The sequence below is a fragment of the Aricia agestis genome, chromosome Z (assembly GCF_905147365.1).
Source record: "Aricia agestis chromosome Z, ilAriAges1.1, whole genome shotgun sequence".
NCBI classification, from domain to species: domain Eukaryota; kingdom Metazoa; phylum Arthropoda; class Insecta; order Lepidoptera; family Lycaenidae; genus Aricia; species Aricia agestis.
In genome coordinates, this window is record NC_056428.1 from 39,755,156 (window position 1) to 39,772,009 (window position 16,854).

Sequence of the window (16,854 nt, forward strand, 5' to 3'; positions counted from 1 at the left end):
GAAAATTATGATTTTGGGCTCATTCGATTCGGAATACTATCTAGATTCTAGAACATTCTATCAAAATTTCAAGAGGGGCTGAAAAAAATAAAAAATTTAATATTTCAAAAGCTGTTTGAGCAAAATCTTTGAAAAAAGATCCTGAAAGAGCAGGAGATTCTCTAAAAAAGTCATACACCCCGGAACTGTACCAATAATCCTTATTATTTTAATTGAGCGGCGAAAATAGTGGTAAAAGCGTCGGGTTTCGCGTGCATCGCCCCAATCTGCCACGTGAACTAAATAATAATATATTTTAGTTCTGATTAAATATTAATATTAAAGGAATAAAAAAATTGGGTCATGCATTTTGGTGATTGTTTACTATTTTTGTCTGTTAAAATGTTACTATTTCTGGTGGTCAGTTAACTAAAACTAGTTATAAGCCATTTTTTATGAGTTCGAAATGATGAGTGTCAATATCAATTCATTGTCAATAACCGCTACAGACAAGATTCGGCAATACGAGAATAGATAATTTTCTTAGTTTCTTTTTCTTTCTTAATAAGATAATCGCTATCTTTAGAATGAAAGATAAAAAAATATTGCTATCGCGACTTTGTTAGATCCCACGCGAGATGACATCCGGTGTATGAATCACTTTGAAAATGACAAAGTAGCGTGACAATCATCGAATTGAGTTTAGTTTAACCAGTTTTCGCCGAATCCCGTAACTCTTAAGAGCCCCGGAGACGATCAAACGGTTTGATTCAAACCAAAATTTACGTGTTTGAGTCAAACCGTTTGATCGTTTTCGGGGCCCTTTAGGCTTGGTTCACACGGCACAATCCTGCAGGTTTCCTGCACGTTATTTTATAATTTATTGTGATGGGAGTGCTTGGTGATTTGTGTCGTTTGTAGTCAAGCACGTTGGTGAAGAAAAATATAGAGTATATTATGTACTTATCATATTCACTCACATTATTCATAAAAAACTATTACTTATAACTAACTATTATTTTTTAAGAGATAGCAAATTGAACACAAACGGTCGGGGTAGGCCGGTTTTTTTGCACGCAAGTTTATTTATTTTTCTTATATTACGGGATGACAAAAACACATAATATGTCTCACTCTCACCCAACTTCCTGATTAAAAATAAAACTAAAATCCATTTTTACATCGACCAAATCAATTTCTATGATGTATTTTAACGTTCGAATTTTAAAATGACACAAATTGATATTGAGCGAGTCGTATCAACGGGCCGCGGTCAAGTTCGAGTTCGGGTTATCGCTTTCGAGCGGTTAATCTTTAATGTTGTTGCTGTTAATTTTTTTTTACTTTTTATTGGAACATGCAAAGTGCAAATATATCAGGCGATGATACTAGGTAACTAGACACTTCAATCAAGTTAAATCCTTTACGAAGCATTAAAGGGCTCACTTCCGGGACGCCATGGCGACGCGACGTGGCTAGCGACGTCGCCAACTAGTTCTATTGAGATATTGTATGACGGCGTAACTCACCTGGCGACCGACTGCCGACGATGCCAAGTAGCCAGCATAGCCAGAGTCGACCGCTTCGCATGCGACGTTGCCAGTTGTTTGCACGACTTTGTATGCTCCGTCACATTCTTTCAGGGTATTTTCTTAAATCTTCGTAGAATTTAAGAAAAGCACCGCTTTGCGGCGACGTAGAGATGCCAGACGTAGCCATGGTAACGTCACCGCATCGCCATGGCATCCCGGTGAGGTATTGCCCTAAACGCCCATAAATTGTGTAAGCCTTTTTTGTTATTTTTTGACCCTATACGTTAAGATGGTAAGAATCACCACGATTTTCCCTACCCTCACCAATTAATCATACGTGTAACTAAACAGAGTGATAATAAAAATACTTTAGATATATATATGTTACGCTCAAAGACCTAAAACGCTCAGTGAGCGAAAAAATGGCTCACAACGCGTTGTGGTAATAGTGAAACGGCCACGACGCGAAATTCGCGTTCTGAGCACCTGTTCTGAGCATTTAAAAACAGCCATGTTTTTAAATGCTCAGAACGCGTCATGGCTTTTTTTGATTACATTTAAAAAACATTAAAAAAACATGGCTGTTTTTAAATGCTCAGAACGCGTCATGGCTTTTTTTGATTACATTTAAAAAACATTTAAAAACATGGCTGTTTTAAATGCTCAGAACGCGTCATGGCTTTTTTTGATTACATTTAAAAAACATTAAAAAAACAAACATTTAAAAACATGGCTGTTTTTAAATGCTCAGAACGCGTCATGGCTTTTTTTGATTACCACAACGCGTTGTGGTCGAAGAGCACGTCAGCCACGACACGAAATTCGCTATGTGGTATTTCTGTGATTACCAGAACGCGTCGTGGCCGTTTTCACTAGGGCCACGACGCGAACTACGCGTCGTGGCCGTTTCTTTATGACCACCACGCGTTGTGAGCCATTTTTTTTCTTTCACTGAGCGTTTTCGGTCTTTGAGCGTAACATATACACATACACCCATATTTTGTCTCTTGCATAGAAATTAGAATTAACTGCGCTGAAACACTATTTTTTTGCCATTTGTATGGGCAAGCACCCCAGCGTCGTGAGCTTGCCCATACAATACAAACTACTAAAAAACCAAATAAACTGGATACAAATCTGATTTTACTTATAAAAGGATAAAATATAACAAAATTATTATACTCATTATAGTGTAATTTGTAATGTAACATAACTAAATCACGAAAAGTATTCCTAGGAAGGTCTTGCGCTGCCATTTCGGTGTGATTTGACCTTAAGGCAGGGGTTCCCAATCTTTTTCAGGCTGCGGCGTTCTGTGACGTGTCACTGCCATACGTCACAATATTTTGTCACGCGCGGCGCTCTACTCTACCTACCTATTACAAAAATACACATATTTTAAAAAACATCTTTAATGATTATAGTTAGGTTAAGCAGTAAAGAATTAAAAAAACAATATTTAATCATCTGCCTGTTTTGTATAATTAATTTTATTTTATAATATCTATTTGTGGTTTTGGTCTTTGACATTGTACATAATATTAAGTTACACAATTGTAAACTTTATTTAAAAAGAACAATTTTTCTCTCACTTTTTTGGTAAAAAGTGGGACCCGTGCGAGTTTCTTACGCCGGTTCTTCTCGCCGGGGTAGTTCCCGAATCGGTGGTAGGCATCAGGTAGACATTCTGATAAAATTTGATTCAAATTTACTCAGAAATAAAACATTATTTATTTATTTATTATTTTATTTGGATAATGATTGAGGATCGACTCACGGCGCCCCTCTTGCCTTTCCACGGCGCACAGTTTTGGAACCTCTGCTCTAAGGTATCTATAATAATATTATAAAGCGGAAGAGTTTGTTTGTTTGAACGCGGTAATCTCAGGAACTACTGGTTCGATTTAAACAATTCTTTCAGTGTTACATAGCCCATTTATCGAGGAAGGCTGCAGGCTATATTTCCATTATAGGAGCGAAGAAATAGAGGAAAATGTGGAAAAAACGAGGGGAAATTATTTGAAAGGGCTTATTTGTACGCGCCAATCTCAGGAACTACTGATCCGATTTGAAAAATTCTTTCAGTGTTAGATTGCCCATTTATCGAGGAAGGCTATAGACTATATTTTATTACGCTAAGACGAATAGGAGCGAAGAAATAGAGAAAATGTGGAAAAAAACGGGGGAAATTATTTGGAAGAGCTTATCTCAGAACTACTGGAGCAATTTTTCTGTTATTTGGCACAGATAAGAAGTAGACCACGTGAAGGATCATATGCTTTTTTTGTGGACTAATTTGTCTGCGAAATATCTAATTTACGCGGGCGAAGCCGCGCGGAACGTCTAGTAATTGCATAAGAATTGATCATACTCTGGTCAACAGGTGCCATTTTGCCACAAACCTGATCTCATGCACCGAAAATTATGATTTTGATCTCATTCGATTCGGAATACCATCTACAACATTCTATCAAAATTACAAGAGGGGCTGAAAAAAATGCAAAAGTTGAATAATAAAAATTTCTAGATTTCTTGTTTTGAAATAATCAGAATTTTTAAGTTAACATTAAAATGGTGACTATTAACAAATTAACAAAAGCATTACAATTAAACAAATTGTGATAATTTATTTTTGTTGACGGATTATTGTTTATTGATATGTCTACTTGGTGCCCAAATTTTTTTATTTCTCTATATTAATATTTAATCAGTTAAAATATATTTTTTAGTTCACGTGGCAGATGGCGGCAAATCACGCGAAACCCGAACCACGCGTTTTTGCCGTTACTTTCGTCGCTCAATTAAAGCTATAAGGATTATTGATAAGGTTCCAAAATCTAGGATATTTTAGGAAATTTCCTGTTCTTTAAGGATCTGTTTTCAAATTTCGATTATCTCAAATACTTTTCGAAATATTTAAAAAAACCAAACCTTTCTTTTTATGTTTACTTAATTGTTTATAACTTTTGCATTTTTTTCAGCCCCTTTTGTAATTTTGATAGAATGTTCTAGACGGTATTCCGAATCGAATGAGACCAAAATCATAATTTTCCGTGCATGAGATCAGGTTTTGACGAAAATGGCACTGTGAACTAGAGTATCAAACCTGAGGCAACTTCTGAGAATCATTTAAAACCTTTAAACTTTATAACAAGGCGACATTACACAAATACCGATTATGTTATCGGATTCAGAAATTCCCGCCCCCGTATCACGTATCTTGCGAGAGCAATGCGATAGCAGTTATCGCGCGATAATTGCTCAAAAATCGCAATTCCGTATCACGTATCAGCCAAAACAATACGATTGCAATCGATCACTATTACATGACACCATTGTTTGTGACATTCATGACACCCAGCAATCGCTCGCGCGATTATTGCTAGTGGATTGTTGATCGCTATTTTTACGTGATAAGGTAGCCGACTGTTAATTCTTATCATATATTATAATAATATTATTATGTCAATCCTCGAGTATCGATATAAAAATAAGAAAAAGATACTAAGATGTAACTAGGAAAAAGGGACCCCTTTTTTGACTGTTCTTTTGAATACAATTTTTTTTCGAAATCCGAAACCCCCCCCTGAAATATACTAAATTTCATGAAAATCGTTGGAGCCGATTCCGAGATTCCAATTATTGGCAAATGGAAAACTGTTCTTTTGAATACAATTTTTTTATGAGCGATAAATCGATCCAGCTAGGAATCATTTTTAGAAAATGTCATTTTCATCGAATATCGAGCAAAGCTCGCTCAAATAGCTAGTTATTTTAAAACAAAATAACATTGTTTAATAATGATTGTTAACCTTGTCCGACCGCCAAATTACTTTATCATCACGGTAAAGAATTACTATTTTTAATTTTATTCAACAATTATTTATTTTTAATTACCTATATACGTTATATTATTATACTATATATGATGCATTTTCTTACAGTATAGTGATTAGTGTATACAGAGCGTAACAGAATACAGTGATAATACTTAAGAAGTTTAGTGAGTGTGAGTCCCTTGTTTAGAGTTCACTGTAAAAGATTAAAGAAGAGGCGCTGCAATTTTAACTTTTTTTACTTCTTGTGCTTCTATGTGCCATCAAGGAAATTCCTAGGCAGTTGACAAACCAACGTCATTTGGTCGGATGATGTCAATTCAATGTTAAAGCTGCGCGTCCAATGGATCGGAATCGGAGCGTACGGAGCCACAGTATAGCAATATTAGTCCCTACAGTAACGAAACTCCTTTGACGTCGCACGATGCCGCCACCGATGACAGTTACCGAGCAGATATGCCAGCGTTGCCACGGAACGGGAAATAAAATAAAAATAAAATTAACAATGAAGACGCATTCGAAATGTCGAATATATAAAATATCCAATTATTAATTACACGTCAGAGAGATGGTGTAAGAGAAACACTTCAAAACCAGGGACGTCAGACGTACCAATTTCTTGGTACACATACCAGGTTTTGGTTCCACGTACCATGTACCAAGATTACTTGGTTCCTGTACGCAAAAATACCAAGATTGGCCCTTGACCGACCAAAATACACTGACCATATAGAATAACCGGCCAAAGATGCATGTAAAAAAACATTCCAATCAGATTTCCTTTTAAACTTTTTTATAGCAAGCAGTCCACAGATGTATGACACAGTATGTAGCAAGCTAAAGCAGTCTCGATAAACAGTTGTGTTGTGACTTGTGTGTAAAAATGTTTATTCGAAATCTCAATTTGTTTACTTCGGACTTCTTCTTTAAGCAAACGAACCCTCGTTTCTTATAAAAATCTTCGTTATGAATCATTTATCTATTTTTTTCAATATATTTTACATTTTATAGCCGAATCATGCAGTATAATATCAAAAAGATAATGCAGTTCAAAATGATATTTCTTCTGTGCGTTCGATTATTACTGCCCTCTATTAACAGTATACGAAATTAAAATATTAATTTTTTCCACTGGGATGCGACTTCCGACACAGTTTGTCATCAGTGTTCGCAGCGCCGGAGCGGAGCACAGGCGTACCAGTTTTCTGTCTCCGATACCAGTTTTCAGCTAGCTCGATAAAGGATTTCCAAGTGGCCGTCTAACATCCCTGGTTAAAACTCTTATTACGTGCGCGGTAAGGGCGGTCCAAAGGACAAAATGTTACACTTGGTGTGTGTACCTAGCTAGGTAGGTACTAATTAGTATGTAACAGGGTATTTGACAGATTTTTAATTTATTACACTTCTTACAACGTAAACAATAAAACAGAGATGCAAATAAATGCCGCCAATGCCAACACAATATTAGTGTAAACTGTGAGCCGATATTTATGAAAATTTAAATCCTTTTTGTTTTTTGAATCAGATTTACATCCGTACACTGAACATTTATTATAATATCCCATTGTTTATAAGATAAGTTATCGTTTTACAACACAAAATTCGTAGACAACGCGCCAACGTCACCCCTGTGGGTGCAGGTATACAAACTCCGCGAGTTAGTGTACGCGGGCCCGCGCCGCCCGCTTCCCCGCGGGTCCCCCTCCGTTGCTCTGCGCAAGTACATTCGTTTCACTACTGTAGGGATATATCATATTGCTATACTGTGACGGAGCGTACGGATTTGTTTCTTTGTATTGATTTGTATGGTACTGCCATAGTAAAAGGAGGGGTAGTAAGTTATCTTCATACAAAGGCACCGCCCGCGGCTTGCATGTGTGCGCCATAGTATCAATGCGTTGCCACGTACGGCACACAACAAAATCTCGGCCAGTTTTACTAGGCTGGTACCGCCGAGCATACAAGCCGCGCGCGGTGCCTTTGTATGAAGATAACTTACATCCCCTCTTTTTACTATGGTACTGCGTGCACTGGATCGGCATTTCGGCGCCTGAGGCCGGAATTTATGCCGATGACGTCATCCGCAGTGAACGCGTCATTCGGAATCCGAAGGTTTAAGTACTGACGTGTTTGCGACGACGCGACGCCTATACGTAAATACTTATTCACGAAATTAGTATCCTGTTTCATTATTTGCGGTTGTAGAATATAGTGAAGTTCAAAAAAACTATTATCGACTCATATGAATGTTCCCAAAAAATATTTTTTCATCTTCTAATAAATCAGAATATAATGTATGAAATTCTCCGAAAATTAATCTTTTTGAGTTTACATTATGAACCCATATCTTTCGTTTCCTCTTGTTTCTAATACAGTTAATACATACAGCTAATTACAACAATATCCTCATCACTATCCTCCATAATGCAAATGCACGTTAACAGGCTATGACGGACTAAGGTCTAAGAATAACTAAATTGCCGATGCGGAATCCGAATGCAGTGGACGCACCCCATCGGCATTTCGTAAATGACGACGCTCCGTCCGCTCCGTACGCTCCGGATTTCGATCCAGTGGACGCGCAACTTAATTGTAATCTGTCGGCTGGGTTTGACGTAACGCGTTACGCGACCCTACGTAGCCTCTGCCTAGGAATCAACTTCTCTGATAGTACCTCTACTAATATGGCGAAATTACTATCGACGCTGGGCCGCTTGCTTATACCAATCACAATGGGCATTGTCAAAAAAAAATCACATGTACTTTTTATATTTTTTAGGGTATTTTAAGAATATAAATTAAATAATTTTGAAATTCATTGGCTAGTTTTTTCTCAATAAATTTTTAAAGTTTCGCTCTGACGTCATCATCGGCGGCCAATATTTGACCTCTGCAGTATGTAGAACTGCTCTACACAACCGCAACCTTCAGGATACTCAAAGTTTTTGCTCAGTACATTTAATTGCAAAGTATTTTTAGCTGCTTCAAGATGACTACACAAACACCGCATGCGGAAGAACACTACCGGTTCAACACAAGGTCAACAGAACAATTACCAAAAAACTAACGTTTACTTATGATCTTTACTTAGATTCTTGAAGTTGGAATAAAAACAACAGCACCCGCTTATAGCAGAGTAGACAGAATGATAGAGTATGCCGACTTATAACTGATGTTGAAATTTTTAAATTTGACGTATCATGACGAAAATCGTCGCTAGGGTTGTTAACTTGTTACCTACGAATTTAAAACTATGACATATTCGCTGGACGTGTTCCTCTTTGGTCGTATTGTTGTTTGTGTTTTGGCACATGCGATTAAAATTGTCAGAATCCAATTTTGAAATCTTTAGATTAGATATTTAAAAATAAATAATATCAGCCAGCGCGAGGCACATTCCGTTCATAATCCTAGTGAAACCCGACGAATTTGACAGATATTGAAACCTGTCCGTCTCTTTGCAGTCGAACTACTGGTCGTTATGTCTATTGTGCTTATAGTATAGCTGGGATTATACGTGAACTCGGAGCAAGGGGCGCTACTAGCATCTACAGTAAAAAAATCCGACATGTTGCACAATGGTTGCACATAGTACATACGTCATATCAGAAATATAATTCTGTCTACTCTGTCAGAAATATTGAAAGAACCGAGACAACGTTTATTTCAATATTCGTTGAACTAAACTTTTTGTTTACTGTCAATGCTGGTACTGTCTCTAGTCTGAGTCTATAGGTACCTTGTTGTTTCAGATAAAAAGTTTATATTTGGCAACGAGTTTTTACGCCTGTTAGAAAATCGATGAAATGGAGAACCGAACAGACAATTGACTGATGATAAGCAATTGCTGCAAAATGTGAAATAGACATTTCACATTTTTCAGCAATACCTTATAATATTTTATATTAGTTAAATAAAATTAAATAAAATGATTAGCTGTAGCTCAAAACATGAAAATACTTCCCCACAATTTTATATTTTGGATCTACGAATAATAAATAGTTTTTATTATTCGCAGTTTTGGATACAAGATTCTAAATGGATGATGGATGGAATTCAATGAATGCACTTCAACTTACATAATCCATACTAATATTATAAATATGCGAAAGTGTGTCTGTCTGTGACGTCTAAACCACTGAACCAATTTTGCTGAAACTTGGTTTGGTGAAGAAGGACATCTAGGAGATTTTTAATCCCGAAAAAAATTACGGTTCTCGCTCGATAAATGATTTCGGTGCAACGGAGTTGCGGAATATTATCAAGTATTAAATATGTACCAAATTAATTCTGATAGTAAAATATAAAATCTCTTATAACCACTCTAAAAAACTATATTACTTTTTAGGTTGGAGCAATAGACGATAGAAAAAGGGACAGCAATGCGAGAGGCAATTAAACTGATTGCTCTAAAGCCTAAGCTATCTTTGAAAGCTTTGTTTGTTGGACTGATGGATATTGGAATTACTTTGCGTGTTTTGTGACCGATGCATATCGCCATTCGATGAATTCTTTGTACCATACGTTTTGCTGTTAGGATTAGCAGAGAGAGCCACGGAAATTGTACGACCTTCATTTTTCCACGTATATCCGGATTCCGGACTAAGTCGGAGGTTACACGTTCAGTTTCTCATCAATCTGGTAAAGATTGACGCGAAACTGAACGTGTAACCCGCGGATTGATGGACTGATCATTTTTTTATTATGTACTTTTTAGCATTCAATCTGGCGTCAACCTCAAATTGATGGACTGAACTGATGCCAGATTGAGCGTGCAACCTACGACAGAATATTTTTAGTGCACGAAGACGACGTGGTATGTTTTGCCTTACCAAAATTAGAAGAGGAATCAAATAGAAAGACTTTTGTATGACGACAGTTTCCTTTCTATAATAATTAAAAATTACCCACATAATATTTTACCTAACTAAGCCCCTTAAATCTCATTTCGCTCGGAGATGCATTTTATAGACTGAGAAGCTGAAAATTTGAGTAAATCTGAAATTATACCGAAGGTCGATTCTCCAGAAAGAACATAAAAATAGCATTTATCAGATGGGATCATAATGATATTATTGTCTCTATTTTATCTACCGTTATCTTTTTGTTTTCGTTATGAATGCGATCGTGCAGTGAGCGTCAAAGCCTATCTCACTACAAATGTCAGTCCATTGTTTAATGAGGGTAGGGACGCAAAAATTTAATTTAAACGCCGAACGATACCAAAAAAATAGCGGTGTTAATCGAATTTTCAATGTTCCTAGCTCCGATTTTCACTAGTTTTTACCCCCTGTCTTTTCCCAACATGTCAGAAAATTCACGTAAACGACAAAGACATCATACCTATAATAGTTCGATTTATTTTCTCCAACTTTTGAAAAAAAAAAAATTCTCTGTCTTCAACAATTTGTCGATAAAATAAGCCATATATATATATATATATATATATATATATATATATATATATATATATATATATATATATATATATATATATATATATATATATATATATATATATATATATATATATATATATATATATATATATATATATATATATATATATATAATTGGAATCTCGGAATCGGCTCCAACGATTTTCATGAAATTAAGTATATACGGGGGTTTCGGGGGTGATAAATCGATCTTGCTAGGAATCATTTTTAGAAAATGTCATTATCAAAATATCAAAATATCAAAAAGTAAATCAAAATATCGAATACCGAGCGTAGCTCGGTCAAATAGGTAGTTCTAATATCACGAATATAATCTAACGAAGAAAAATTGGTAAAAGGTGGCCCCGTGCGAGTTTCTTACGCCGGTTCTTCTCGGCGGGGTAGTTCCCGAACCGGTGGTAGGCTTCATGTAGACACGACGTTCTAAAAGTGTTAACTTTGTTAACTTAGAAATAAATATTTTTCATTTCATTAAATAATAATACTTTAGACTTTAAAATGTGTATGTGTCTTTTATATTTCAATGATTCACATTAGTAGCAATGTACAAGTAGCAATGCTCAAAGTGCTTTATTTTGTTGTGATTTGTATGGGCATTGGTCAAGCGCCCCAGCGTCGTGAGTTTCCCATACAAAAGTTTAAAAAAAGTTACTCCCAGCACTGCTACTTCACACCCTATATGACTAACGTGACCATTTATTTTTTCTATCAGAGCGGGACATCTACGGAATATGGCAGAATAATCTCGTTTATTATATTATGGGAGTGCGTCACACCAGATGCCCAGTGGGCCCAATAACCATAATTATATGAATTTTTAACATTTTTTCATATGGCGATTGGTCCCACTTTTTGTTAGATTTTGGCGATTGCATCCATTGTTTTCTGGCAAGAAATTTTGAAGTAGGTAGGTAAATAAGTAAGTAGGGCACAAAAATAATCAGTTATAAACATAATATTGTTTTGTACATTTAAAACATAATCTTTATCACCTTAAAATTTATATTATTATTATTATTAATATCTAAACATACTGCGTCGAATCAAGTTTTTAAAAAATACCTGCTCTATACTGCGTGAAATTTTAATGGTTGTTTTCCCACAGTAAAATGATTATATCTTAGTAGTACAATAGACTTGGGAAGTTTTTTTTTTAATAAAATTATAAATAAAATTCGGCCGGGTTATAGACGCTCGCGTCTATCGGCATAAAGTTGCCATAGTACGTCATGCAAAATATTTTTCATTTTCAAATGTCTTTATTACCAGAATATTTTTAACTATTTCTAGTCTTATTAACTACTTATAGTTCTAACCAATGATATTCTATGTTACTAACGTAACTAGATTGGAAGTTTACGGTAGCAACGCGTTGCCACTTCGAAGATGCCTGCAGGCATATCTCACATACATAATGACATAACGAATATATGACTTGACATTGTCTTTTGAACAAACAAGTGGTTACGCATTTCTGAGAATCTTTTGTAAGACATTGCTACTCTAGTATTTTAGAAACTCATTGGTTCTAACATTTTGCCATAACAATTGGGCCCACTGGGCCCAAAAACCTTGGGACGAAACACCAGAGTACTCATTGCACCGGCATTTAAAAAAAATAGTTTTTTAAATTGATGTTTGCTCCGTTTGCAAAAGCGGGATAATTTCGGTCTCGTAGGGGACACCGAGACTGACTGCCTGAAGCGTATGGTCACGTTATGTATGACTGACTTTTGGTCCATTCTGTATAATATGCAGACTTATTCTTTACTTAGGTACTTACCTTGCCGTACATCGTCACCAGAGTAGACCGAACTAAGGAGTACCTCGACTTCAAACAAACGGGCGAATATACGCCAGTTGACACTTCCAGGTTCACCATGTTTCACAATGCTTAGTAACGCGTGCGATATGTCAAACGTACAAATTTCGAGATCTCTTCTGAGTCGGCCTACTCGTTAGTTCTGCTTACTCTGCAGTCACCATTCAGCCGGACCTGCAAATCACTTACTTGGCTTAGGGTATGCTGACGGCGCGATATTGTAGTAGTAGCAGTAGACCCCCAGGCCGATCACCAAAACTAGAAGCACCAGGAACCGCTTCGAGAACGGCCGACAGCGGAACACGCGCATCAAGCGCATTTTGAACCTAAAAAAAATAAAACGTCAATGTCATCCTTCAAAATATGTCAATATACAACCGTCAAATTTGTGGCGTATTTTTTTTTATTTAGGTTTTGGATCAAAGGTAAATTTAAAAAAAAATCGATTCTAATAAGTTATTCTGACTGAAAATTTTGTATTCTATCACTATACTCAGCAGTGTGGAAAGAGTCAGGCATTAAGCTACAATTTCATTCTCTACTTTTTTATTCGAAGTGCAAAATGGAATTAGGATTCCTTTGGAATAGTACCATACCATAAAGTGGAATTGTTAGCGTTTGCGTTCACTTTTTTTAGTGCCGCGGCGAGCGAGCGTTAGCAGTGGGTTTTTTTAACTTAAGTTTTGCTGCGCTTTAAGAAAAAAACGCGCTTAAATTAGGTACAAACTTGTTCTGGTATCTATGACTAGTATTCAAATGTGTATTTGTCCCTATATTTATTAATTGTAACCTCTTACCGCACAGCTGTCGCTTGTTTTCAAAAAACATTATAAATGGGTAAGACAGGCTACTTATAGCAGCAAATAGCGCCTGGCGATACAGAAAGTGTTGTTACAATAGTAAGTGCAAGCAGCGCACAGCCATACTGATCGCTTTTAGCAAAATAAAGTTACATTATTATAATTTTGCTGTGCTTCTACAGGGTGTAACAAAACTGAGTGATAATACTTTAGGGTGTGTACGTGTTCATTGTAGCTAGTTCACAGTTGAAAGAAGCATAGCTGAAAGACAAAAAAAACAACTCACTTAGTTTGGTTACCCCCTGTACATAATACTTAATAGCAAAAATTTGCAAGATTTATACTATCGTAATTGACATATTATGTACTTATAAGAAAAATTTTTAAAAGAGGGCAAAAAAAACCTGAGCAATCTGATGAAATTATTGGTAATTTGTGGGTAAAATTCATAACAACAATGTGCGTGATGATGATTATCATTATAATCAATTTATTCAATATCATAGGCGGTTTTTTTTATTATGAAGTCGGCAACATAACGTGACAAATTGCGATGTAACAAAATACGAGTTTAATGAAACTTTGAGCAAATATTTTCATAAAATTTCAAACATTGAGCAAATAATGCAAAAGTTTTAAGCCTCATATTGCGTATGAAATTGTTAGCTTTGCTTTTAGTTGTGAAGTTTAAAATAGAAAATTAAAATATGTGATTCATGCATGCGTTTATTAGTTACCTTTAAACAAACATAAAACTTATACGTGGGAGAGCCATGCTTCGGCACGAATGGGCCGGCTCGACCGGATAAATACCAGGTTCTCACAGAAAACCGGCGTGAAACAGCGCTTGCGCTGTGTTTCGCCGAGTGAGTGAGTTTACCGGAGGCCCAATCCCCTACCCTCCCCTATTCCCTTCCCTTCCCTACCCTCCCCTATTACCCTATTCCCTCTTAAAAGGCCGGCAACGCACATGCAGCTCTTCTGATGCTGCGAGTGTCCATGGGCGACGGAAGTTGCTTTCCATCAGGTGACCCGTTTGCTCGTTTGCCCCCATATTTCATAAAAATAAAAAATAAAAAAATTGTGGTATGGTATAGCGGTGTATGTCTGAATTTTAATGAGTGTAATACTTAAAATAATAATATAATAAATTATGTATAATCGTAGTTAATAAAACTGTAGTTTTAATATAAGCAAAATATTATATATTTATTTTGATGTAACATGATATTGATTCTTTAGCACCTCCATAGTGGGTATCGCAGACAAAATAGATTTTCAATTGTTATGCGGCAGCCGGCTTACTTAATACATAGTTAAGAGGATACACTAGGGGCGAGAGAAATTGAAAATAGGTATTTGAAAATGTATTGCTGTCTCACCAATTTCAAGTCTCCCACCGCAGAGCGCGACAGAGACAACACGACAAAAGTTCTAATAAAAGAACTGAAAATCATTGATTCGTTGTCCGCTGATTCCTTCTCCAAAACTTAACCAATTTAAGGAATTTTTTCATTAAGAATTAAAGCAAGGCTTGAGCTGTGTTCCTATGTTTTATTTTTTTTTGTATATTCTAGCTAGTTTTGTTTTCTGGGTGTTTGAACACAGAGGAAAGTCTGGCCATTTTTTTGGGTTTTTTGGACGTTCTTATCTTTTTTAATAATTAAATTATGAAAAAAAAGAAAACATAGGGACATGCTAATAGTGGCCATAGATATTCAGGAAAAAAATCATAACTCTACTAGCATTATCCAGGAAGGAAACAGGGGACAGCGTTTGTATGGAAAAACGGCGGTGTGGAATCCTCTTAATTCTTATACTTTGTAGAACACAATTATGGGCAAAAGTTGTTAGAATATTTTTTTAAATAGTAGTCATTTAATTTAATATCATAATGAATTATATTTTTTTAAATATTTTGGGTAAGTATATTAAAAACAACATGACATTAATGAAATGAGTAAAACTTAATATTATTTTAATAATAAGTATGGATACTACCAAAAGTATGGATTCAAACTTTTTTTTTCTTAATTTTTTTGTTAAGTTATTAAGAGAAAAGCACTTTTTGAATAATCCAATTACCCTATATTATGTTTAACAAAACAAATAATGTTTGAATCTCTTTAATCAACTTCCAAAGAAAGAAATTTCTATGATCAGCAACACATTTTTTAAGTGAACATATTTTTTTTTCTTTAGAAACCTACTTAATTATATTAATAAAAATAATTGACAACATCAAGTTGGGTAATACATGAAATCAGGAATAATTTAGGACCCTAAAATTATAGTGATGTAATTAAAAATTTAATTTGTGGTATAAATAAATCATGTTTATGAGTTTATTCAACAATTAAAATTACCTATGACTAAGATATACATGAGTAAATATAATTTATGATAAACATTAATTACAAAAAGGAGTATACAAATAAACTATGTTTTATTAATTTATAAACCTCATTATTTTATAAATGTTATTTAATTGTACAAAAATTCGTTATTCTTAACATTTTCTGACGAAACACTTCGCAAACAACGCTTTAAATCCAAAATATTGCATCTCAATCATTTATTATTGACATCACAACATTACAAGTAAACAAACTTTTTAACATACATAAATAAAAAATATTCGCAAAGCATTAAAACAGCACGTCATAGAATATTTATTTAAATGAATACAAAACTTATAAGGTAAAAAACGAAAGAATAATTTCACATAAACTCTACGTAAAGTATTTCGTCTTTGGGAAACTCGTAAACCATTCGAACATTACGCGAAAACGTGAAAGAATAAAACGAAACACACTATCTCACCATTAATTTCTCCTCAGAATAACACAAGCACACTCATTGTTAAATTAAAAAGTGTGTAAAGTTGTAAATAATACTAATTTTGTAGTTTAGTAAACACGAACTGTGCCGCGACGGATGCTCTTCGCTAGGAAATAGCACGCCGAATGATGCAAAATACCGAATACCGATTGGTGATTGGTGCACTATGAATAGGGAAACTGTGAGGTTCAGTGTGGCCATAAATGATACCCATTTCCAACAACTTGACAGAAAACGGGGAAATTTGACGTTTAGATTTTTTACATAATATGTTATCTGTACCGAGAAACTGTTGACTGTTGTCTGATATGCTAAGTACTCGCATGCGGTTTTGGTCGATGATTTACTCCAAATCGAGCTGTCTGGACCGCAAAACTGACAGCTCGAAGGCTTGCACCGAGTATCGAGAATTAAATATACCGATTGACGATTTACAATAAAACTATCAAGCAATGCTGAATGTGTCCATGGACGAAAGCCCGAGCCGCGGGTTTTGCTCGACGTTATTGCTCGATCGAGCTCGATGAGCTGTCAAACGAAACCGAAATTGGTTTTCATCTGTGTGAAAAATATGTGTACGTATAC

General features: G+C 35.5%; 1 protein-coding gene across 1 annotated transcript in view; it reads right to left on the reverse strand.

The window, feature by feature from the left end:
• The window catches only part of LOC121739297 (alpha-mannosidase 2), a 117,310-nt gene extending 100,907 nt beyond the window's left edge, over positions 1 to 16,403 (reverse strand). The window contains exons 1-2 of the mRNA XM_042131674.1: positions 16,252 to 16,403; positions 12,818 to 12,954 (exon numbers count right to left, since the gene is read on the reverse strand). Coding sequence (XP_041987608.1) covers positions 12,818 to 12,947 — 130 coding nt within the window. The 5' untranslated portion in view covers positions 12,948 to 12,954; positions 16,252 to 16,403. The remainder of the gene's footprint in view (positions 1 to 12,817; positions 12,955 to 16,251) is intronic.
• Between the last annotated feature and the right edge of the window lie 451 nt (positions 16,404 to 16,854).